Below are 27,026 nucleotides of genomic sequence, written 5' to 3' on the forward strand. Positions count from 1 at the left end.
CATTCCCATAAAGTAATCACGTAGTTACCATAAGAATGAAGGTTATCAACTTAAATCACTGAAGTGGAATACATACCTGTTATACACCACCTTTCCTAAAACTGTACAGTATACAGGCTCAATGCAAAGTCATGAGTAGGCTACTTGTCTAATTTTCTCATTAAACAAAACACACATGTATCAGCAATACAGTGCTGCTTTGATAACCCCATAAGAATGTATTCTTATGTATAAAACATGTTTTTAAAAGCATATTACCATCTATACTTGTTGAGGGAGAAGGAGGGAGAAAAAGGGAGGGAAGGAAGAAGGAAGGGAGGAAGAGATCTAACTAGACTCTACATACAGGGCCTAGAACAGAATTAAATGACACTAAGAAGAATCAATAGACACATTCCAAATGTGTCATTCTGTACTATTAATACTCTAATTTCTTCAAAACTCACTAGCATTCAGAAAAACGGGAGAGGAGGATGAATAGATGACGGGAGAAAAAAATAGGCTTTCAGATAAAATGAGATACTGAAGAGAAAAAAAACCCAAAGGCTAACGATGGCCTTTTCAGAATAATCATTTGAACAAATCATTGGTCATAAACACATTCTGATTTTATATATATATATATGTGAGAAAGCATGTAAGAGAGGATTGGCATGCCAGGGCCTCCAGTCACTGCAATCAAACTCCAGACGTGTGCACCACCCTGTGCACAGGTACAACCTGGCACACTTGTGTCACCTTGTATGTTTGGTTTACGTGGGATCAGGAGAGTCGAGCACAGGTCCTTAGGCTTGGCGGGCAAGTGCGTTAATCACTAAGCCTTCTCTACAGCCCCACTTTGATTTATTTTTAAAAACGGAGCATGTTACTTTGTCTTTAAAAGAAGCAATAGTAGTATAGTAATTGTATGAGAAAACATCCCTTTTGAAAGACACCCAAAATAGATGTAAAGCAGCATTATCAGGATTTGCTTTTTTAAAAAGCTAGAAAATAAAGCTGGGCATGGCGATGCACGCCTGTAATCCCTGCACTTGGGAAGCAGAGGTAGGAGGAAAGCAGTGAGTTCAAGACCAGACTGAGAATACAGAGTGAATTCCAAGTCAACCTGGGTAAGAGTGAGACCCTACCTCAAAAAAACCCAAAAATAAATAAATAAATAAAAATTAAAAGCTAGAATCCAAGTCAACCTGGGTAAGAGTGAGACCCTACCTCAAAAAAACCCAAAAATAAATAAATAAATAAAAATTAAAAGCTAGAAAACAAATAAAATATTGATTATTCAATCTGTGTACAACAGGTATGCATTTATCTCAACTTTGCCATTTGAAAACAAATGAAAATTAACAGTACAAACAGCACTTGTTTTTCTCATGGTAGAGGAATAACCAGGAATACCATTGAGTATATGAAGACAAAGTTCAACCCAGATTAAAAGTTTAGTATATTAACTGTCCAACTCTTGGACTTTATTCTTAAATTATCTCTTCCATTCATCTTCAAACAAAATTACAACAGTATTTGTTTAAATCTGGGAGAAATTAAGTTTAGATTATGCAAATCAATATTAACTACTATCTATTTCTTTAATAAAAGAAATCAAGTTATCTAACGTCTCAGTTTTCAAACTTATGCTTTCAAGTGATGAATTTTATATGCTAATGTGCTGGAAGAGCATCTAAATATGTACGTACCTTAGGGGCTGAGGAAACGGCTTGGTCAGTAAAGTGCTCACATGAAGACCTAAGTTCATCCCCCAGAACACATGCATAATTATCATAATAATGAGGAGGATGCTAATGGAGGTTGAGGAAGAGGAAGAGGAAAGAAGGAAGGAAGGAAGGAAGGAGAGGGCAGAATAAAAAAGGAAGAAGGAAGGAAGGAAAAGCAGCAGCAGTGACTGCGGCCGGGTGTGAGAGCACACACTTGCAATTCCAGTATGGGGGAGGCGGGGCGGGGCTTGCTGGCCAGCCAGTCTAACCTAATTAGGGTGAGTTCCAGGCCAGTAAGACAGTAACAACCCATCACCATAAAAGATGAATGGTGCCTACGAAACAATGCTCGAGGTTGCCTTTGACCTCCACAATCACTGTACTCGTGCACATACTAAACACACAAAAAATAAGTACCTTAAAATAAGTGAATTTAGCTTTTATATACCTGAATACTAAGCTAAAAGATACTGAAACACATCTGAAAAGGGGAGTCATTTTTCTTAATGACACCTGAAGACAAGCCAAACAATGTTTTAAACAAAAACCATCTTCAAATACATCATATACCATTTGCGAAGTGTCCAAAGAAATTATTGTTCTGGTCTCATCTTCAGGACACATCAAGCCATAGGAAACACTTGTTCCTCCTGCCAAAATAAAAGACAATTTATGTTTCAACACTGCACTTCCACTGCATCTCTAGGACAAACCCCTAACATGGAGTATACAAATAGGCCTGCTAGCATGTGACACCTACTTCTACTGCAAAGCTGACACACTAAAAACAAACTTACCCTTACTTGATGCTGAATGCCAAAATGAAGACTATTATGGAACTGAAAGCAATGGGACTTGGCTCCATCCCCTGGGCATGACAAACTCAAGTGAAGCCCCTAGCAATTTGTAGAACTCCAAAAACATAATTAGAAAAGTTCTAAGCTAATGATCACTGTGGAAAGGTAGTGTAAAAGAAAAAGACAAGTCCTATACAACTAGAAATATCATTAACTTCTACCACATTTATAGGATTATGTTAAAATAACTGTCTCATACAATAGGCTTAAATAAATTGGAATAGAAACAAGTTAAGATACCTAGATTACATGATCTTTAAAAACAAATTAATATATTCTTTGGTAAAAACATGATAATGTAGAATAAATAGTGCATATTAGTATTTAGACAATATATTGCTTTTTCTTCTTAACATTTGTTGTCAAAGGAAAAATGTTCTCATATTAATAAAGAATAATCAAATACTTTAAGTTTTTAACTAAATCTATATCATACTGTATCAGAATAAAATTGTGGTGGCTTTTTGCACAAAGAGAATAGAAAGTATCAAAAGTAAAGGGAGTCTGGAGTGCCTAGAGTTAAGGTCCTATTTCCATTCTATCAATGCCAGTATGAAGAGCGAAGGTGACTTCCTTTGGCTTATTGGTGAAAACCATGCATTCGATTTAAAAAGAGCACAAATTTATTTTAAAATGTAAAACAATGTTAGTTTTCTGTATTTGTTGTTCATTACTGCGCTGGTGATCTTTTAATATACATAATGTATGATCACTCTGTTCTTCAAAGGCTTATATTGGGTATATTTACATTTTGCCTTTGAAAATAAATTACTTCCATAAACATACAGGTTAAAAAGTAATTACTCAAACTGAACATTCTCTCAGTTATTAAATCACATCTTCAACTATGATCCATACGGGAAAAGGTAGGAATTAAGGATTCACAGTATCACAAACACTTTAGGTAGAGCTATCTATATAACAGAAATATGTACTATAAGCTAATTTTGGAAAATAACCACACCATATCATAAGAATGGTTGTTTTCAGGGGATAACAAAATATTTAAAAATATTTAAACAGAATGAATTTACAGAGCTAGAGATTTAGCTGAGTTGATAAGAGTGCTTGAATAACCCTGGGTTTGATCCCCAGCACTGTATAAAATTGGAGGTGGTGGCCCATGCCATAACCCTAGCACTCAGGGTGTGGAAGCAGTAGAATCAGAAGTTCAAAGTCATCCTCAGCAGCTACCTGGTAAGTCTGAGACCAACAGGCCTATACAGGACCCTGTCTCAGAAAAAAAAATATATTATATTAAAATTGAAAAGCACAATACCTACCACCAATTGGTATGATACAAAGGTTATATTTGCAGGCTAGATTCACAATCTTAACTACATCATCATGACACACTGTTGAAAAAAGGGGAAATGTGTTAATTATAGGCATGCAAACAAAATCTGGGCAACCTTACAAAATAAGGGCCCATCAAATTCTTCAGCAGCAAAACTTTCTTCAGTTTATTCACTCATCAATACATTAAATAGCTATAATAAAATGTAGATTCCTTTCAATTTCTAGTTTTAAATCATTTCAGACTTACAAAGCAGTCAAAAACCATGTAACAAAAAGTTCCTCACTTCACAATCTGAAATATTATCACCTTATATAATGAAGATCTAATTATGAAAAAAAAAGCCAAGCAAATAACACTGGCACCAAATAATCCACAAATCTCCCATTTTCAGTACCAAGATCAAATCTAAGAGCACACTGGTTTTAGTTATGCCATTTCCTTGAGTCTTCTTAACAGACATTTCCTCTGGCAACCTGTGAGTCTGATGATCAGGACACTTCTGAAGAACTCTGGTCTGTTATTTCATAGGTTGGGTTTGCATGTTTGCTCATAATTAAATACAGAGCACACATATTGGCAAAATTCCATAGGAGCAGAGCTGAGCCTTTCTCAGAATGACAATAATCATTTGGTTAGGTAGGTGATGTCTGGTAGGTTCACTCACCACAGGAATACTGACTTTATTTTCTATTGATATGAATCAGTATGTTCAGACTACTGCAAATAGCCTGTTTCCCATCATTCTTTTACCCTTAATCTTAGCACTACTGATGACTCTTCTGGGGTTTTTTAAACAAACACTAAAGTCTTACACTAAATAGAGTGGCACACGAATTCCTTTTTTTTTTTTTAATTTTTATTTTGGTTTTTGAGATAGGGTCTCACTCTAGCCCAAACTGACCATGTAGTCTCAGGTCTCAGGGTGGCCTTGAACTCAGTGATCCTCCTACCTCTGCCTCCCAAGTGCTGGGATTAAAAGCGTGCACCACCATGCTCGGACTACATGAATTCCTTTCCATTGTCCATAATTGAAGAGTTCCCTTATCAAAGTTAAAGTTAAACACAAAAACCTAACCGTGGAAGATTTCCTATGCCAAGTGAGAAGAGCCAACACTCAACCTCTCATTGGCACCAGGACATTAGTGGAGAGTTTGAGAAAAACATGGCAGGGATTACTTTAGAAGGAACATAGAACATGCAGGTCACATGGAAGAGAACAACTCCAGGCAAGGAAATTATATAAAATTCTAATGTTACTTTCTAAGATCCTAAAAGAGAAATAAGGATGCTCAGAAAAATAGACTAATGAATATACATTTAGGTAAATATAAAGATTCTGTTCTGTAAGTGTTGCAATTGTCCTATCTTAGGTCTGCAAAACGCTAGAAATACTTATCATCTGGATCATTACTCTTCTTGTGTTAGGGGAGGAGGTTGTGGAGATTTAACTCAGGAGCCTTAGATATGCTAAGTACATACTTTACCACTGGGCTACACCCGCACCAGTTTTCCAGTGATTCTTCTGCGTGCGTGCGTGCATGCGTGCGTGTGTGCGTGCGTGCATGTGTGCGTGCGTGCGTGTGTACAGATGCACATGCCCCAGGCACATACATGGAGCCAAGAGGAGAATATTGGGTCTCCTCCTCCATCACTCATCTGCCTGATTTCCTTAAGATGGCTTCATTCAAACCAGAGCTACCATTTTCAGTCAGACTGGCTGACCAGTGTACCCCAGCAGGAATCGAGCTCAGGGTGATCAGGCCTCATGTCCTCGTGCTTGCTTACAATAGCTCTTACCTGCTGAGCCATCTCCACAGCATCCCATTCTGATTTTTAATAAAAATCCATTTTTAAGGTTTCAAATTAAGCTTATAAAACTACCATTTACAGTTTTTAAAATCCTCTGGAGTCCAAGATTATGGTAGCCAATGAGAAGCTCTCACTAGTTTTTGGCCAAAAGAGGGGTTACATCCATCAAAATCTCTCTAACTTAACAATGCTTGTCTCCTTTAATCTATGCTGATCTCTCTCTCCATTAGAAAATCTGTTTTTCTTTTTCAGAAGGCAGCAAGAACCAAAGACAAGCAAAATCTATCAATAAGAAAAGAAAAGACAGCTGACTCCCTGAGAGGAGATAAACCATCCCTTCCACATTAGCTAAAGCTCAGATGAGACTTCCAAGTAACTGGGAGAAGAGCAAGAGCGCTGCTTCCATGGTGAGCCTGACAACTTGCACCAGGGTGAGGGAGACAGACTCTGAGGAGACTCAAAACATACCAAAGCAGAAATCCAGAAGCTACTGAGAGCTCAACACTAAAGTGCCCTTAAAACACCCACCATGGCTCAGGGAATTTTGCAGAAGAGGGTGAGAAAAGATTGTAAGAGCCACCAGTTGGGAGGGAATATAAAGAGATTTTGCTCTCCCTCCCCTCCCCACAATGACTGTTGCTCTCACAACTCATAACTCACAATCCCATGGGGAATACCAGCAACCCCAATGAGGAGGGCCCTCAGTGGAATTGGGGCAGGGAGGAGGGAAATGATGGTACCAACACATGATGTGGTCATAAAAAGAGTACAGACATAATAAAATTAAATAAATAAATCATGAAACAGAATAGTAAATAATGGAACACCAGAAAATATGTTTTAAAAAAATTCTTAAAACAGTGGCGGGGGGACAGGCTGAGAAGATGGCTCAGTGGTTAAAGAAGCTTGTTTGCAAAGCCTGTTAACCTAGGTTCAACTCCCAAGCCACCACATAAACAACATGCAAAAACTGGTACAAGTATCTGGTATTAGTAGCAGTAAGAGACCCTGCATGCTCATACATACATACACACACACACACACACACACAAATGAATAATTTTTTAAAAATCTTTGAAAAGGAAAACTTGGGCTGGAGAGATGGTTTAGGGGTTAATGGCACTCGCCTGCAAAGCCTAATGATCTGAGTAAGATTTCCCAGTACCCACATGAAGACAGATGCACAATGTGGCACATGCATCTGGAGCTCATTTGCAGAGGCTGGAAGCACTGATGCACCAATTCTGTCTCTCTCTCTCTCTCTACTTGCAAATAAGTAAAAATATTAAAAAAAAAAAAAAAAACCAAAACCAAAACCAAAACTACCTTCTATGGATGTAACATATGCCAAAGGCGTCTTTATCTTTGTTGATGGTGCTGTGTGGAACTTCTCACTCTACCCTCTTATAGGGTTCCTATTTCTCTAGGACAGCACTACCTACCTTGGATGTGACACATGCATTCGTTTCACTTTATTATCCTATGGCACTTGAGAACAAGGACTGTGTTTTTTTTTTTTCCTCCACTAATCCTAAATAACAGGCTTGTATTGTTACAAGTTCTGGTATGCAATACACAGAAAATAATGCATAAATACATAAGCCACCACGCCCAGCTTATGTGGAATCATTTTTTGGTTTTTTAAAATGTGTTTATTTATTTATTTTCAAGTTGAGAGAAAAAAAATGGGCACATCAGGGTCTCACACCACTGCAAACAAACTCAAGATGCAAGTGCTACTTTGTGCATCTGGCCATACATGGGTACTGGGAAATCGAACCCAGGTTGTTAGGCTTTCCAAACGAGTGCCTTAACCATTTTGCCATCTCTCTAGCCCCTTGTGGGTTTGTTTGTTTGTTTTGTTTTTTGAGATAGGGTCTCGTTTTAGCCCAGGCTGATCAGCAATTCACTATGCAGTCTCAGATTGACCTTGAACTCACAGTGATCTTCCTACCTCAGCCTCCTGCGGGATTACCACCACACCCAGTATAATAATTTTAAAAAGGTTTCATAAACAGGAAATTCACTTTAATATTATACAAGGTTCTTAGTGAAGTATAATGTGTTGGTACAAAGTATAAGCTATTTCAAATAGTAGTTACACCAGAAGACTAAGTGGGAAAACAATTATGAACTGATTCATCCAGGAATGCAAAATTCTTACATAATTTTAAAGGTACAAAGAAATTCTTTCACACAAAAATTTTACCTCTGGAAAAGTATATGAGAGGTTTGAAGGGTCAAGAAATGTAAGACATGAAAACTCTCAATGTAATTACTAAAACCTAGATATGTGCTGATGAAGAACTGAGGCGGAAACAAGAAACAGGAAGGACAAATGTATGTAGAACTACTTAATGGGAAAGGTGTCATGAAGAAAAGAAACTTTTGTATAATAATTGATTGGTTCCATGTATTCTAAATCTGTTTTTAAGAAAAATTAGGATTTCTTTATTTTATTTTATTTTTTTTAAATTTTTATTTATTTATTTGAGAGCGAGAGACACAGAGAGGAAGACAGAGAGAGAGAGAGAGACAATGGGCGCGCCAGGGCTTCCAGCCTCTGCAAACAAACTCCAGACACATGCACCCCCTTGTGCATCTGGCTAACGTGGGACCTGGGGAACCAAGCCTCGAACTGGGGTCCTTAGGCTTCACAGGCAAGCACTTAACCGCTAAGCCATCTCTCCAGCCCAATTTTATTTTTTAATATTTGGATTTCTTAAGTAAGACACTTAATCGCACTGTGGCATTCTTCCAGCATTTTAATATTGAAACACGAATATCTTATCTATAGGGCATAACTGAAAGTTCAAGATATATCAAAGAACAGTCTATTAAGTTTTCTGTGCAAATTGAAAATTGGTGAATTTTTGTGCTTTCATGGTTTCCAGTTTAAAAACTGGTATAAACCTTCCCCAAATCTTGGTAGAAGAGTGGCCTAATCTACATCAACTAAAAACAGACAGGCATGGGCTGAAGAGATGGCTTAGCAGTTAAGGTACTTGCCTGCGAAGCCTAAGGGCCCATTCTTTCTCTACTCTATCTGCCTCCCTCACTCCCTCCTTCCCTTTCCCACACTCAAATAAACAAATATTTAAAAAAAAAAAAACAGGCAAAACAAAAATATTTTTTTTGACATATCTGTGTCTTAGAAACAATCAAATGGCTATAGTAAACTAAAAAAGACAAAGATTTATTTCCTAAGTATTCCAAATACACATCCAAGTATCAATCAGGAAACTAATCAAAGCTACCTATGCTCCTGGACATTCCTCCTATGTACTTCACCTCTTCTCTAACACCCTTTTAAAGTGTGGTTCTCCTTTCAGATATTCCCTACAAAGTAGAAGTTCTTTCTTAGACTTAAGAGCTCATTAACAAGCCAAATTTTGGAAAAAAAAAAAAATATATATATATATATATATATACACACTCTGAAGATTATTCAAAAAGAAAAGCAATCAGAAAGTCAATGGAACATTTTAAACAGACAGCAAGGATATACCTGTGCTGCTTTAATTTACCTGCTAAAATAATTACCTGAATGTATGCATGTATGCATGTATGTACGTATGTACGTATGAGCATAAATATCTTACCAAGAGTAAAATGATAACAGAAAGTTCAATCATCTTCTATCCAAAGTTACCTCCAGGGCTGGAGAAATGGCTTAGCAGTTAAAGTGCTTGCCAGCAAAGCCAAAGGACCCAGGTTTGATTCCCCAGGACCCACATAAGCCAGATGCATAAGGGGGCACATGCGTCTGGAGTTCTTATGCAGTGTCTGGAGGCCCTGGCATGCCCATATTCTCTGTCTCTGTATCTTTCTCTCTCAAATAAATTAATAACAATAAAATTTTAGAAAAAGATAAAAAAACAAATCTACCTCCAAATTGTTTCTCCAAACTTACTCATTTCAAAAACAGTAAGTACATATATACATATGTATTCTTAAAACAGATTGTTTCAACACTGAACCACGCTTCTAAAAAGTATTTTATTTTCATTTATTTTACAGAGAAGCAGGGGGAGAGAGGGAGACAGAAAGAGAAAAGGGGCACATCAGGGCCTCCACCCACTGCAAACGAACTCCAAACACACATACCCCCTGTGCATCTGGCTAATGTGGGTCCTGGGGAACTGAATCTGGGTCCTTTGGCTTTATGGGCAAACACCTTAACCACTAAGCCATCCCTCTACCCCTGAACCATGCTTTTTTTTTTAACATGGTTGCTTTTTACTTTATTTTATTTTATTTATTTATTTGAGAGCGACAGACAGAGAGAGAAAGACAGATAGAGGGAGAGAGAGAATGGGCGTGCCAGGGCTTCCAGCCTCTGCAAACGAATTCCAGACGCGTGTGCCCCCTTGTGCATCTGGCTAACGTGGGACCTGGGGAACTGAGCCTCGAACCGGGGTTCTTAGGCTTCACAGGCAAGCGCTTAACTGCTAAGCCATCTTGCCAGCCCTGAACCATGCTTTTTAAGCCCACAATCTAATGCCAAAAAATTACTATTAGTTTAAAACAATCAACTATCAATAAAGAGTTTCTCTACACCAACACTATGGATTAATATTAATTTCCCTATGCTTCCAAATTAAGCCAAAATATATTTTTCTGCTAACCTTCACACATATATTTTTATATTTAAAATGAAGATGTAACTATTCACAACAAAATCAATCCTTAAACCAGCACTTCAGGACAATTAGGTTATGTTTTTCATGATGTTTAGAAAACTACTGAAATACAACTATGTTTTTTAAGTACATATTTCAAATATAAAATTTGATTAAGATTTAACAATATGAAATTAATGAAACAAAGAGGTAAAACAACTTACTTGGCCATACAACTATATCAGGAATTCGCTGCAACATTCCTTCCCTGAGCAAAAATATCTCATGAAGACAGTGACCTGTTTTGTGGTTCAAAAAAATGTAAAACATTTTAAATTATAAGAAAATTTTAAATTAAAAATACTAATACAAACAAACTTGCTTACCATGAGCTCTAAATACTCGATCATCTGCTTCTTGTGAATATGAAATATTAGTTTCTTTAAGTTCATGAAGAAAATCTTCATTTACAATAGAAGGAGGTGTTTCATTAGGATTTAAAGATGCCTAGAAAATAAAATTGGTTTCTTTGGCTTATTTCTCAAAAATAATTTCAATGACTAGCAGAATTATAATAAAATGTAGATTTAATTTTTACATCTAAAGCAAGATATATACACATATGAAAATATCAAGTAAAACATACAGAACCAACTTCCTGACAGTAGCAAGTTACAAATGGCCTGGTTGACCACATTTTATGACTCAATACAGATCCTAGACTTTCTCTTTGCTTCTATGACTCACCTTCCTGTGGTTAACATGAAGGCTGCAATCAAGAACAGGAAGACTTAAACCTTCACTTAGATTAAGACTATGGAGACCAGAATAGTCTTATGTTTGCATAGTCTAGTTCTTTCAGCTGTAGGTACAATTTAACATTTCCTACCCATCAATGACCATTTAAAAATAACCCACAAAGTCTCATAGTAATAAAGCCATTTTTGGACTGCTTAAAAACTTAAGAAATATTTATAAAACTTGAGACTTAATTTGAACTGGTATCTTGAAATTACATGACATTGAGCATGTCAACTGTAAGGCTAATTTCTTCACATGTTAAAGTGAGATTATTGCCACCAAATGTGTAGAGCTACCATATGGATAAGAAAATCATCTGTGTTAATTTTGTGAAAAGCACATAATAGCATGTCTAGATCATCAAATCTGATATGAAAAAGTTATGTTACAGTTTTATAAAAAGAATATATAAGAATACATTTTAAAATGTATAATATGTCTACAAGGTACTAAATTCATTGTTTCCAAAAAGCCAGGCATTGTCCTAGGTCCTAAGAATAACACAATAAATTGGGGAAAAAAAAATAGCTAGATGTGGTAGCTCACATGCACCTTAAATTCTAGCACTAGGAAGACTAAGGTAGGAGGATTAAGGCCAGCCTGGGCTAAAGTGAGATCAAGGTCAGCCTGGGCTAGAGTGAGACACTGTCCCAAAAAAATTTTTTTAACTTGACCCCATGAAATTTATCCTGCAGTAGGATGGAAATGCCTTACAGAATTCCCAACAAAATATACTGACTGATATTTTAAATTATTAAAATGTAAATGGGCCCAAAGGCAGAAAAAATGAATACATTTGACACTATGAAATACATAAATATTGTGCATTGATTGTACCAATGTCTGAGACAATCAAATAGTTGACAGAGACTGAAGGAATTTAAGAACTGAAACAAGATTTAAGATTAAAGGAAGTTGTTTTAGAAGGGGTAGGAATTAGTTGGTAACCTGCAATTATCCAGATAATATAATTATGGTCTTACTTTTAAAAAAATAAGTATTCTACTGAATACAAACTTTTTTTTTTTTTTTTTTTTTTTTGGTTTTTCAAGGTAGAGTCTCACTCTAGCCCAAACTGACCTGGAATTCACTATATAGTCTCAGGGTGGCCTCAAACTCACAGCGATCCTACCACCTCTGCCTCCCAAGTGCTAGGCTTAAAGGCGTGCTAGACCACCATACCTGGCCAAACATTCTTAATAATATATTGGACACAGTGTAGAGTGCCATATAAGACACAGCCCCATTCTTCACATGCAGCAAAATGCCACCACCAAAGAATACCAATATCAAGAAATATCAAGTATTTCATATGTACACAACTTAAATTTTTTTCTTAAATTTCTTATTGTTTCTTTAGTTTTTCTTTTTGGACAGGGTTTCATGATGTAGCCAATACCAATCTGAAGCTTATAAGATTCCTGGCTCCAACTCCTATGTGCTGGAATTACAGGCATGGATCACCCCATCCAGCTCAGTTTAAAGGTTTTTGGGTTATTTTATTTATTTGAAAGAGAGAATGAATGGGTCCACCAGGGCTTCTTGCCACTGCAAATGGACTCCAGAAGCATGTTCCACACTTTGCATCTGGCTTCACGTGGGTACTAGGGAACTAAACATGGGCCAGCAGGCTTTATATATACATAAATGCCTTTAATCACTGAGCCATCTCCCCAGTTCAGGTTAAATGATTTTAATCCCACTTTCTGAACTAAAACTACCTAAGATAAATAAAATAATCTCTCATACATGTTTTATTCCATTTTTTAAAATTTTTTTAGTAATTCTTCAAATACCCTAAGTTTAAACTTTGTGTATAACATTACATATTTATTTTAAATTATTCCATAAATATTCCATATTATTTTCAGTATATTAAACATAAGCCCATTATCTAAAAATAATAGCTCTCATGGAATTAGATATTTTGTATTTTCCCATCTTTTAAGAAGCAGAACAGCGTTTATTTTTACTTCTTAAATTAAAATAACCAAGGATGGGCTGGAGAGATGGCTTAGCGGTTAAGCGCTTGCCTGTGAAGCCTAAGGACCCCGGTTCGAGGCTCGGTTCCCCAGGTCCCACGTTAGCCAGATGCACAAGGGGGCGCATGCGTCTGGAGTTTGTTTGCAGAGGCTGGAAGCCCTGGCACGCCCATTCTCTCTCTCTCCTTCTATCTGTCTTTCTCTCTGTCTGTTGCTCTCAAATAAATTAATTTAAAAAATAATAATAAAAAAAAATAAATAACCAACGCTCAGAAAAAATAAAAATTCTGAGCTAGTGTGGTTGTGCATTCATTGGATTCCAGCACTCAGGAGGCTGAGGTAGGAGGATCACTGCAAGTTTGAGACCAGCCTGAGGATACAGGTCAACCTGGGCTAGGATAAGACCCTGCTTTGAAAAAAGACAGAAATTGGGCTGGAGAGGTGACTTAGAGATTAAGGTGCAAAGCCAAAGTACCTAGGTTCAACTCCCCATGAAAGCCAGATGCACAAAGTGGAACATGCACCTGGAGTTTGTTTGCAGGCATTGAAGGCCCTGGTATACCCATTCTCCTCTCTTTCTCTCTTAAATAAATACAATAAATATTTTTAAAAACTTAAAAATTGCTCCTAACAAGGCCAATATAATAAGCTTCATAACAACAACAACAACAAAGGAAAATCAACTATAATGAAGCAAATGTCACAAATTACAATGGTAAATCTAATTATTTTGGTGTAAAAAATATATAAACATATTCTCTGCCTACTTTAGAGGTAGTTTTATGCTCCAAAGTTGCTCCGAGAGTATTCTGTATCCATTCTCTAAGAGTTGGTAAAACCAAGCCACTAAGAGGGTACCTAAGGCACAAAGAAAATAAAGCATTGAACAAAGTATATTTAAATTTAAAGCTTATATTCTGCTTCCAGAAATGGTCAAGCAATTCTTCTCAATTAACCCTCCTGCATGTAACAAGACCAAAACAAACAAAATAAAACAAACAGATATCCAAAGCACTATGCTAGTAGTATAGATAGACTGAAGGCAGAAAAACAGATCAAGAGGTAAACTATATTCTGAAGGAGAAAAAAAAAGGAAGTGGTACGCTACACCTCAAATAGGAAAAAGTGAAAGGGGGTATAATACATCTTGAAGGAGGTAAAAGAAGAATGGGGTATGTCACATCTTGAAGGAGGCACAAGAGAAACGGAGAAAGTCAAACGTCACATGTTCTCTCTCATATGCAGACTCTAGCTACAAATGATTGGACGTCTATGTTAGTAGGAATGAACTCTGTTGTAAAGGCCAGGAAGCTAGAAAGGGCATATAAAGGGACTAGAAAGGGAGGGAGAGGGGACTTAATAAAATAGCACTGTATATATGTAGAACAGGTAAAAAGCCTAAGTGAGGTCAGGGAAAGAGAATAAGTAAAGGAAAGGTAGAGGGAGGGCTAATCAAAATCTAAGAGGATATGCATAAATCATATACGGTATCCTACTTTTTTGGACAATGGAATACTCAGAAGCCATAGATTGTTACTAGAAAATTTTCAGTACCAGGGATGAGATACCTTCCAGTGAGTTGTTGGCCAGGGAGGTTACTGACACCCCAAAACATTACAGGCCATTGCAGAGGCTCTTGCTTTCCTACTGGGAATACATGGTAAGACCCTATTACTGAAGACTCAACATACTTGGGCTGCTAGAGCTGAGCTGAAAACCTCCTCCATGTAAACCAGCTGACAAAAAGCTACACTGCATGCACTTCACTGAGAGAGAGAGAAATCACCAGTGAAGATACTCAACAGTAGACACTGAAAGCCTTATATTTGGCTAGCCAGGCCAAATGAGCCAATGGGTGCACTAGGAGCACATCTGTTATGGGAGAAACCAAACACTCTCTAATTGGACTGGAGGCCCACTCCATGGGAGGGAATATATCCCTGATACTGAAAACCTACAACAGGGGTAGTCATGAGTCCTAGGGGTATAACATCTGCTGCTGTCTGGCTAAATGTATATACTATGCTCACCAAACTGCCTGGTAAGTACTTCTCTTAATGTTCATACCTATATGTTAATGTTACTCTCACTTTTGGTTAGAGAAGCTTCTCTTTTCAGATGGCAGTGACCTTGGGATGACTCAGAAGGCACCATGGTACTAAGAAGAAACACAGGAGTGCTCAGCACTGAAATATCTCTATCACATCTTCCAAGGCTCAGAGTCCATTGCAGAAGAGGTGGTGGAAAGAATTTACGAGCCAAAGGAAGGGTAGGACTCCTTACAACACGCTCCTCCAGACACAAAATGGCCTGGATACCCATGACCTCACAGTGCCTGACACTACCTACACAAGACCATTGTAAGAGGAGGAAAGATCATGACATCAAAATAAAAGACTAATTGAGAGTGGGGAGGAGCATGATGGAGAGTTTCAAAGGGAAAAGGAGGTGCAGGGAGGGAATTACCATGGGTTATTTTCTACAGTTATGGAAGTTGTTAATAAAAATAAAGTAATAAAAGGTGAATGGTGTACGCCACATCTTGAAGGAGAAAAAAGAATGGGGTATGCCACATCTTGAAGGAGGAAAGCACTATTTTGTATTGAGTATTTTGCTCAGGTTTTAGTGTGAAAGGCTCCTGTTGGTACCACAACCGGTAATAAGAATGCTGAAAAGCAAGTCTTCATAGCTTGAGAACTTGAGAAAAGTACGTGAAGCAACAATGCATCTAGAAAGGACCAGGGACATTAGATTCGTACAGGAAGCCTGGTCTTTCCAAATGTCTGAAAGATCCTGAAGTATATGTGCATAAAGTATGTACTGAAGTCTTCTAAACAGAAAAGTCAGCTACTCACTACAACAAAGGGGCAAAATTTGGAGCCTGAGATCAGTTAATTGCTTGATTTAAAACAAAAGAAAAAGCTTCTTTAGAGAAATATAACAAAATATACAGTTTCTACAACTTATCAATCACAATATCCAAGAAACACTCCAATGTTATTAGAAATAAACATATAAGACAATATGATCCATAATCAAGAGAGAGGCCAATTCATGAAAACTGACCCACACATGACCCAAGATAGTAGTAGAGGGATTTTAAAGCTACCATAATTGTGCTATAGGACCAGAGAGAAAATACTCCCTGTAAGCAACAAAAATCTCAGCATAGAAGTTCTTTAATTGAAACATACATTTTTTAAGTACTTAATTATAGTTTTATTATGAACATCAAGGATTACCTTTGAGGCTAAACATCTATTTATATATTTATTGTCCATTTAGTGATTTTCTGTTTGGTACTCCAATTCAAGCATTTTGGTCATTTTTATACTGGTTCATGGTTGATTTCTGGCTATTATATCAGTGTTGATTATATATTATAGAATAAGGAATGCAGGTATTGAGCATTTTCTTTTACTCTGGTTTATCTTATCACTGTCTTAGAAAAGTCTTTTAAAGAAATTCTGTTTTGATATCTCATTAATTCATCTTTCCCTTTAGTTATAGACTTTGTCGTCAGCTTTTTGTCTACTAAAACTCCAAAAATAAATAAATAAATAACTTCTGGCCTGGAGAGGTGGCTTAGCAGTTAGTGCTTGCCTGCAAAGCCAAAGGACCCACATTCAATTCTCCAGACCCATGTAAAGCCAGATGCACAAGCGCTTGCAGCAGCTAAAGGCCCTGGTGCATCCATTCTCCCCCTTTCTTTCTCTCTCTCTTTCTTTCTTTGTTTTCTTTCTTTCTCTTTCTTTTCATCTTTCTCTCTCTCTCTCAAGTAAGTAAATAAAAATATTTTTTTACAAACCTCTATTTTCCTAGCAGTTCTATATATTTATATCTATAATCCATTTGTAATTAACCTGTACATATGGTATGAGATAAGGACAAAATTACTTATTTTCTATGATAGTTGTTTATGTCTTTCTATTGCTATTTTTGTTTTGGTTTGTGAGTTTCAACACAGACTCTATAATAATCAGTATTCCAAATCAAAGAACCGTTAAGCCGGGCTGGAGTGGGTAGAGACCACTTGCCTAACATGTATTAGTCTCAGGATTATATCACCAGAACCACAACAACAATAAACAAACAAATCAGAGGAACCTGCAAATTCACCCATTATCTCCAACAAACTAGATTTAGAGCAGTAATGATACAATTAAATTCTCTTTATTCTCCAGTCTGACAAGATGATGCTTCTGCAAGCTCCACAATGGGAACCAAATTGGTTATTTAGCTATAGTTATTAAAGTGACTATTCAGCTCCAGGGCATCCCAATCCATTGCTGTGTGGGGAACTGCCCCCATACGAATCTTGGGAGAAGTGATAGATACCTTCCTCTTCCACAGTGATCATGCCAAATATTCACTTTCCTGGTCTCCCTTGTAAACTCATACAGAATGCAGCCTCAATCTTTCTTGTTCCCATGGTCTCTGGCTCAGAGGCAATGATGCAAAGAAACAAAGCCTTTAAGAAAACTATACTGCTGACACTGCAATCTTCCAAGGTCTGAAGCATAGATAAATACTCTGGTTCTATTACTGCCTGGATGACAAAATCTCTATCAGCACACTGAATCCCCTTTGCTCTTAATTTACACTCTTTGAGTAAACCTAAAATTGTTACCTTTTCATTCGAACCCACATTCTGATACAAATTACCAAACCTACATATAATGTTCAATAAATAAATGGCAGAGATGGGATCCTGATTCAAGTAAACTACCTATAAAAGTCATCTATAAGACAATTAGGGCAATGAGAACATGCACTTCATAATTACCTATTATAGAAGACTTGCTATTTTAGAAGTATTATAGAAGTAATATATGAATGATTGCATAAGGTCTTAACTTTTTAGAAAATATGTATTATTTTCAAGTATGACAATGTCAAAATTTCAAATATTACAGAAAAAAGAAGAAATTATAGCAAAATGTTTATGCATGTTTAATAGTTTGGTGTAGAAGGAGTAAAAGGAGGAATAAAATGAATATATAAAGCAGGATTACCTTTTCCCAGTCAGCTCAACCTGGCCCTTCTTATTGAAGAAGAACTTGGAGTCATTATAGCCCCATCCATTCCATTTCAAAATTTCTTGCCTGACAAAAAAAAAGATAGAGAGAAACAAATACATATAACACCTATGCTAAACATCTCAAAACAGAACAGCATATCATTGACTTTAGCCTTCACAGACCTTATGTATATTATGTATATTATGAAGTCTAGTGAGCACTTACTAAAATGTCTATACACTACTAGTTCTACATGTAGAATCACTCTGATGAGTAGCACAAGCTTCAGTGAAGACAACAACCAATAAATTTATAGCATTCAGAGATAAAAAATAATTATGAGTGTTTTTATTTTTAATACTTTTATTTTTGCAATAGAGAGAGAATGAGAACAGGCATACCAGGGCCTCTTGCTGCTGCAAACAAACCCCAGATACATGTACCATTTTGTGTGTCTTGCTTCATGTGGGTACTGGAGAATCAAACCCAGGCCAGAAAGCTTTGCAAGCAGGTGCCTTTAAGCGTTGGGACATCTTCCCAGCCCATGTGTTATTATTTTATGTGTAGAATACAGCCTACTATTCGTAACACCCTGGGTTTGGTCCCCTACAATGCAAGTAAATTAATTATAAAATTTCTGAATATTTCTGCAATTCAATTAAAGAATTCAATTGCACAAATATTTGAACAGAAAAGAATCTGAATACAAAACAAAGTTTTTATGTACCAGAAAAAATCATAATTAACTTTCTGCTATAATGAAAAACACTAATTTACAAGGTAGACTTACTACCAGTAGAAGCTCAATAACAAAGTAAATTTAAAATGTCAGTGCTGGGTTGGAGAGATGGCTCAGCAGTTAAGGCACTGGCCTGAAAAGCCAAAGAACCCAATACCCATGTAAAACCCAGAGGCACAAAATGGTGCATGTGTCTGGAGTTGGGGTGCAGAGGCAGGAGGCCCTGGCATCATGCCTATACTTTCTTTCTCTTTCTTCCTTTCTCATAAATAAATAAAAATATTTTTAGAAAATATTAGAGAGATGACTTATTGGTTAAGGCACTTGCCTGAGAAGCCTAAGGACCCAGGTCTCATTCCTCAGTACCCACTTAAGCCAGATGCATAAGGTGGCGCATGCGGCGTAAGTTCACTTGCAGTAGCTAGAGGCCCTGGTAAGCCTATTCTCTGTCCTTGTCTGCCTCTCTCTCTCTCTCTCTCCCTCTCATATAAAGAAATAAATATAAACAAATTCAAAATAGCTGGGCATCGTGACATTTCCTTAGAAATAACCATTCAAAATAAAAATGATGTATTTACTAGAAATGTCTTCTATTTCTCACACTTCTCAAGGGAAAAGAAAATGAATGACAAGTCAATTTTGATAGAAATCGTAATTCTTGCCTGAGGACAAAGACTTTTTAAGCAATGGAAAATGAACATAAAACAATGAACAGGTAACTAAATATGTACTCAAATCTCTACACAAAATTGAGAATCTTGCTCTCTAGGAAAGTATGGTTTCCTATAACTCAGGAGACAAAGGTGGGAGGAGCTATAATTTCAAGGTCAGTTTCACTATGGTTTGCTCTCAAATAAAAATGTAGTACTTACACAAAAACAAACAAATGTTCAAAATATCCTGGGACATGGCTGGGGAAACACCTCAGTGAATGAAGCTTTTGCATGAAAGTATGAGCTAGCATTTGTGACCCCAGCCACACTTATGAGGGACAAGGAAGGAAAGATAACAAATCAACAGGAAACTCAGGGTCTAGTGAGCCTGGTGGAGAAACCAGCAGTGAACAGCATGTGATTCTGCCTCAAAAGAAGGTGGAAAGTGAGGAGCTACTCCTGAAAGTTGCCCTCTAACTTCCACAAGCATGTTGTGACACACACGCCCTGAAGTGACCCCCCCCACGCCTATATACATATATGAACACACAAATCCATACAACACACATCATCAGACATAAACAAATACATACCTTGAGAAGATTAACGGGGAGACTAGGTTTATAAGTGAGTCAGTTTAAAACTAATGTCCATTATCTTATCCTAATGCCATAATATTCCTACCTCAATGTCCAAAGAGGTTTTAGAGGAGAATTTCTAGGAAAATCTACAGAAAAACCTCACAACTAATAGCACCAATAACATATTCACTTTCTTAATGAATTTAAACATGCATGATGAGTTCTGTATAGTACAAAACAGTACTGTAACATACAAAATAAAAAGTAAAACTACCATGGAGTCCTTTTGCTTTCATGTTACAACCACTGGGTTCTCAGAAATTATTTCTGTAAAGATGTTGAACTTGGCATGCTTACAAAATTTAGAAATAAGGACTCTGTGGTTAAAGGTACTTGCCTGCAAAATTTAGAAATAAGAATCACTTTCCTTAAAATTATTACTAGAATTATATTTAACATTATCACTTATTTCTAAATAGACCTGTAGTTGTTTGAATATAAAAGGTCCTCCATAGACTCTTGTATTTGAATACTTAATTCCCAGCTGGTAACACTGTTTGGGAAGTTTGTAGAACCTTTAGGAGATGAAGCCTAACTGAAAGAAGTATGTCACTAGGAACAGGCCTTGTAAAGCACTGTCCTGCCTGGCACACTCAGCTCATTCTCCGCTTCCTCCCTGCTGATATGAAGATGTTGCACTGACCATCTGCTCCTGCCATGCTTTCCCCACCATGATGAAACTCTTCCTCAAAACTGTAAGCTGAAATAAACACTCTCCTCCCATAAGCTACTTCTGATAGGGTATTTTGTCCATAGGACCCAAAGTAAAAAAGCTAAATCTGGTCATATGGCCTCACTTAGCACTTCAGGAGGAAATGAATCCAGGTAAATGGGAACTCTTATATTATACTCTACAATAAAATCCTCATGCTAAAGAATATTTGGCATTCAATTTTTAAATTTGATGATAACCTAAAGAATCTCCAAGTTCTCATATGTATTCTTTTTATTTTTATCCCAATCAGAAAATTCTATTGCTGAAGTTTGTACTTGTAATGTCTGTCAAAGGCCCATGTGATAAAAGCTTGGTCCCTGGGACATAATGTTACTGGGAGATGGTAGGGCCTAGTAAGAGGCCCAGAGTCATTAGGGACATGCTCTAGAAGGAAATCATACATCACTGGTCTCTTTCCTTTTTCATTTCCCAGTTTTCCTAGTAAGAGGCCCAGAGTCATTAGGGACATGCTCTAGAAGGAAATCATACATCACTGGTCTCTTTCCTTTTTCATTTCCCAGTTTTAAAGTGAACAGCTTACTTGCCACAAGCTCCCTGCCATGATGTGCTGCCTAAACACAGGCCCAAAGCAATAGGGCTGTGGTGGTTTGATTCAGGTGTCCCCAATAAACTTATGTGTTCTGAATGCTAGGTCCTCAGCTAGTGGTAATTTGAGAATTGGAGCCTCCTGGAGATGATGTATTGTTTGGGGCAGGCTTATGGGTGTTATGGCCAGCTTCTCCTTGCCAGTGTTTGGTACCTTCTCCTGCTGCTATTGTCCACCTGATGTTTGCCACGAGGTGATATCCACCTTCTGTTCATGCCATCATTTTCCCTACCATCATGGAGCTTCCCCTGGAGTCTGCAAGCCAAAATAAACCCCTTCTTCCTCCCACAAGCTGCTGAGGGTTGACTGCAACAGTATGTTGGTACCAGAGGAGTAAGTTCTTGCCTCTAGAAACTTGACTGTGGCCTTGGACATTTGGAACTGGTTTGAGGGAGGAATGTAGAAGGACTTAAAACTTTGGCCTAACAGATGCCTTGGAGTGCTGTAAGTACAACTGTAAGTACAACTGGTCAGAGTTGAAAAACCTGAATGCAGTAAGAACTACAGACTATGAGGTTTGTCTTATGAGGGTGAGAAAGAGCTTTGCCTAGACTGGGCTAGAAGCAGTTTGTGTGACAGGCTTGCTGTTATGCCAATGTCCTTGTGCAGGGTTGCATTGTGCAAAAGTGAACTAGTGTTAGCAGAGGGATATAACACAGAAAAAAAAGAAATCTTTGGGCTGAAACTGCTGCCCATTCAACTGCAATTGTTTGAGAGATAACAACTATTGAGAATGGACCAGCTGGTCTTCAATTGGGAGAACAGGAAGAATGCAGACTCTTTTGAAGAACCTGAATGCTGAAGGAGTACCCTGTTTTTCACAGTTGGCTTTATTCTCCCCACCCCCATTAACAAATTGGTACCCACCTGATACTATGGAGTATAACAAATGCAGGAAAGTGAAGGTCACTGAATTTGTGACCCAGTTTTGTTATTTTGGAAATAGCCATGGGCAATGTGAAGCAGGTTTGTTAGATTACCTGTGTGGAGACTTGACGGAGCCATGAGAATGAACCGTGGGTTGTAGGAGAGACCCAATGGAAATGCCAGGACTATGGGATGACTGCCAAGGAGAGCTGCCAGCAACAGATGAAGTTTTCCGGGACTATGAATAGCCTAGCTGGAGGGGTGGAACTGGAACTCCAGAGACTTATCATTGGTTAGAATTACTGGACTTGGAGACTTGTCACTGACTACAGTTGTCAGACTTGGAGCTACAGAGTTTGAGGTTTGCCCTGTTTGTTTTAAATTTTATATTCAATATTTCTTTGCTATGCCCAATACCACCTTTTGAATTGTGAATGTTTACTCTGTGCCATTATGGTATTTTTGGTATTATGGCTCAGTTAAAAGACCTTGGACTATGGGGATGTTTGAACATCATTAGAATTGATTAAAAAAAAAAAACACTATGGGGACACTTAAAGTTGGACTGAATGCACTGCATTTTACATCATGGATGGTTATCAGTTTATGCCAGAGATAGAATGTGGTGGTTTGATTCAGAATCCCATAAGAGTCAAATAAAATGATACACTTCATTAATCCCTTAGTAAATCAGCCAGTATAATGATAGGTATTCCAATTCTTACAACTAATGACACTAAATTTGATATAGTCAAAGAATAAGACTCATCCTATTGCCAAAAGAAAGGAAGAAAAAAGAGAGAGAAAGAAAAAGGTTGGCTTGATTTTATTCTATAAAAAATGTTTTAGGGTTGGAGAGATGGCTTTGAGGTTAAGGCATTTGCCAGCAAAGCCAAAGGACCCAGGTTTGATTGATTCTCCAGCATACATGTAAAAGCAGAGGCACAATAAGGCATATGCATCTGCAGTGTGCACTGGCTAGCGGCCCTGGCATACCCATTCTTACTCTCTTTCTATCTGCCTCTCTCTTTCACATAAATTTATATATATATATATATATATATATATATATATATATATACATACATATATGTATGTATATATATATATATATATATATTTTTTTTAAGAAAATGTTTTATAGCCAGGTGTGGTAGCACATGCCTTTAATTCTAGCACTAGGGAGGCAGAGGCAGGAGGATAGTACAGAGTTCGAGGCCACCCTGAGACTACAAAATGAATTCCAGGTCAACCTGAGCTACAGTGAGACCCTACCTCGGGGGGGAGGGGGAGAATGTTTACAGATGCTGGAGAGATGGCTCAGTGATTAAGGTGCTTGTCAGTAAAGCCTACTGGCCCAGGTTCGATTTCCCAGTACCCACGTACAACCAGATGCACAGTGGTACATGCTGGAGTTCATTTGCAGTGGCTAGAGGCCCTTGTGTGCCCATTCTGCCCCCTCCCCCACTCCTTCTTTTCAATGTTCTAGATCTGGTGAGATGGCTTTGTGGTTAAGGCATTTGCCTGTGAAGCCTAAGGACTCATGTTCGACTCTCCAGGTCCCATATAAGCCAGACACACAAAGTGATGCAAGGGTGCAAGGTAGCACATGCACACGAAGGGGTGCACTCATCCGGAGCTCAACTGCAGTGGCTGAAGGCCCTGGCATGCCAATTCTCTTCCTCCCTCCCCCCACCCACAAAAAAAATGGCTGAGCCAGGCATGGTGGCTCGTGCCTTTAATCCCAGCACGTAGGAAGCAAAGGTAGGAGGGTCAGTGTGAGTTCAAGGCCACCTTGAGACGACATAGTAAATTCAGGTCAGTCTAGGCTAGAATTTGTCAAGACCCTACCTCAAAAAAACAAACAAATAAATAAAAAAGCCCCATCTGTTAGGGTTGCCTCAAAAAAAAAAAGTTTTATACATTTACAGTACCAAATGTTAAAAAAAATGTAATAAAAGGAAATGGAAACTTACAAAATAGCATCACAAATACACAAGGTGGCAGTATTCTCCTACAAAATGCTAGTAACCTCAGTCTTATGCAGTTCTCAGAATTGTTAAGTAAAATACTTGAATTTAACTTTATTACTTCATCCGTAGGAATTCCTTCCTTTAGTCTTAAAGTGGAGACTTTTAAGTCTTGCTTACATAATGACTACTCATCAGATTGCTATTTCTCTACAAGGAATAAACTGCAAGCAAGTAAGTACAAATGCACAGCTTCTACCATTACTGTTTCTAATTACGATACTCTTTCACTACACAACAAGGAAAAGAAAAAAGTGGTATACCCTACTTTTAGTCTGAGTTAGCAGCAAAAACTTCAGTTAGCCAGTGTTCAATGGGGGGCTGCAGTATTGTGTTTATTTTAAACTTAGTTTAAAATATAAGTCATGCCTATCTAACCTACAGGCCCTATAAAATTATTTTTAAAAGTTCATTTAAAAAAATCTTAAAATGAGGGCTGGAAAGATGGCTTAGTGGTTAAGCGCTTGCCTGTGAAGCCTAAGAACCCTGGTTTGAGGCTCAATTCCCCAGGACCCACGTTAGCCAGATGCACAAGGGGGCGCATGCATCTGGACTTCATTTGCAGTGGCTGGAGGTCCTGGTGTACCCATTCTCTTTCTCTCTGCCTGTTGCTCTCAAATAAATAAATAAATAAATGAAAATCTTAAAAATTTTTTTACAATACACATGACCTAAATTCGACAGTGTCATAATATGGGTCTTTGTCCTCCAGTATAACATGATACCATCTGGGAGGAAAGAATGTCTTGCCCAGTACAAACTAAGTGAGCAAAAAGTTCACTGATAGCCAGGTTATGGTTATGACAACAGAGCTACTAACACTCCCTAGTAGGAGAGGAGGGTCACAGGATTATCAACTGGGATTCCAGCCATTACTCCTTCCTGTCTTTACCCCAGATCAAATTATGTAAGAAATGGAAGGTTAACTGATGGTTAAGTAGGAGAGGGAAAGAAAAACAGTAATTATTACATAAGAAACACAAAGGAATATGCACCTTTCAATAATAACTCCAAATATAATGGTCTCCATTACTCAATCAAAAGACACAGAGGCGGACTGGAGAGATGGCTTAGTGGTTAAGTGCTTGCCTGTGAATCCTAAGGACCCTGGTTCGAGGCTCGATTCCCCAGGACCCACGTTATCCAGATGCACAAGGGGGCGCATGCGTCTGGAGTTCGTTTGCAGTGGCTAGAAGCCCTGGCGCGCCCATTCTCTCTATCTGTCTTTCTCTCTGTGTCTGTCGCTCTCAAATAAATAAATAAATAATGAATAAAAAATATTTTTAAAAAAGAAAAAAAACACAGAGGAGAGCTGAGAACATGGTTCAGTTGGTAAAATGCTTACTGCACAAGCATGAAGAACTGAATGTGGATCTCTAGCATGAATATAAAAGCCAATGCATGTCTGTAACCCTAGCACTAAAGGAGGCAAGATACTCAAGGCCTGCTGACTAGATAGCTTAGCTAAATCAGTGAGTTCCAAGTTCAGTGAGAGACCCTGTCTCAAAAAGTAAGGTAGAAAGTAAATGAGAAAGATACCTGATGTCAACTTCTGGCCTTCACATGTGCACATGCACCCACACACATATGAACACACAAATTAACACACATGCTCACCATAAATACACACACACAAAAATCCAATGTATTTTTTTAATCACAAACTAACAGAATTAAGGGGCAGGATAATATTTTGTTGCCTCCTAAGAAACTTCCCCATAAAATACAGATGCAACCTTAGGGGAAAAAGAGAAAATATTTCAAGCAAATAGGCCTAGGAAACAAGCAAGTGTTGTGGTTCTAATACCTGACAAAAGAAACATCAAACTAAAACTAGTTCCAAGAGATAAAGAAGATCACTTTATCCTCATTAAGAGAACAATCCATCAAAAAGACAGTATAGGACTGGAGAGATGGCTTAGTAGTTAAGGAGTTTGCCTGTGAAGCCTAAGGACTCATGTTCAATTCTCCAGGTCCCATGTAAGCCAGACGCACAAGGTAACACAAGCACACAAGATCACATATACACACAAGATGGCATATGCAACTTGAGTTCAACTTCATTGGCTGGAGGCCCTGGCATGCCAATTCTCTCTCCCTCCCTCCCTCCTCTCCCCCCCCATAAAAGAATAAAAAAGGACATTACAATTTTATACATATATGCACCAAACATGTGTGCACTTATCACACACAGTACTAGACGGAACAATTTAAACCCCAGCACAACAGTAGTAGACAATTTTGATATTCTATTCTTTAATTGCCACATCATCCCAGCAAAAAATACACACAACTGGAATAAATGACACTGTAAATCAAACAGACTTAAACAGTTACCTACAGAACAATTCATTCAAACACTGAAGAATGCACATTTTTCTCAGCAACTAAGAGAACTTTCTCTAAGGTAAATCACATGTTAAGACACAAAGTAAACTTTAGAAAACATAGGAAAACTGAAATAATTGTTGAATTCTATCTGATTATAAAGGAATAAAATAGCAAGAGAAACTATAAAACATACACAAACTCATAAAGAGTATGCAGCAAACTACTGAATGATAAAATCAGTCACTGAAGAAATGAAGGGAATCAAAAAGTTCCTAGGGACTGGATAGATGGCTTAGCAGTTAAGGCACTTGCCTACAAAGCCAAAGAATCCAGGTTCAGTTC

The 27,026-nt window shown here is 37.7% G+C and overlaps 1 protein-coding gene across 2 annotated transcripts in view; it reads right to left on the reverse strand.

Moving 5' to 3' along the window:
- Positions 1–27,026, reverse strand: part of Agps (alkylglycerone phosphate synthase) — a 131,257-nt gene that overhangs the window by 86,142 nt on the left and 18,089 nt on the right. For both annotated transcript variants that reach the window (XM_004660228.2, XM_045147132.1), the window contains exons 2-7: positions 18,096–18,185; positions 13,848–13,938; positions 10,684–10,804; positions 10,522–10,596; positions 3,850–3,921; positions 2,280–2,359 (exon numbers count right to left, since the gene is read on the reverse strand). In XM_004660228.2, the coding sequence (XP_004660285.2) occupies positions 2,280–2,359; positions 3,850–3,921; positions 10,522–10,596; positions 10,684–10,804; positions 13,848–13,938; positions 18,096–18,185 (529 nt within the window). The remainder of the gene's footprint in view (positions 1–2,279; positions 2,360–3,849; positions 3,922–10,521; positions 10,597–10,683; positions 10,805–13,847; positions 13,939–18,095; positions 18,186–27,026) is intronic.

Source organism: Jaculus jaculus, chromosome 4, assembly GCF_020740685.1.
Source record: "Jaculus jaculus isolate mJacJac1 chromosome 4, mJacJac1.mat.Y.cur, whole genome shotgun sequence".
NCBI classification, from domain to species: domain Eukaryota; kingdom Metazoa; phylum Chordata; class Mammalia; order Rodentia; family Dipodidae; genus Jaculus; species Jaculus jaculus.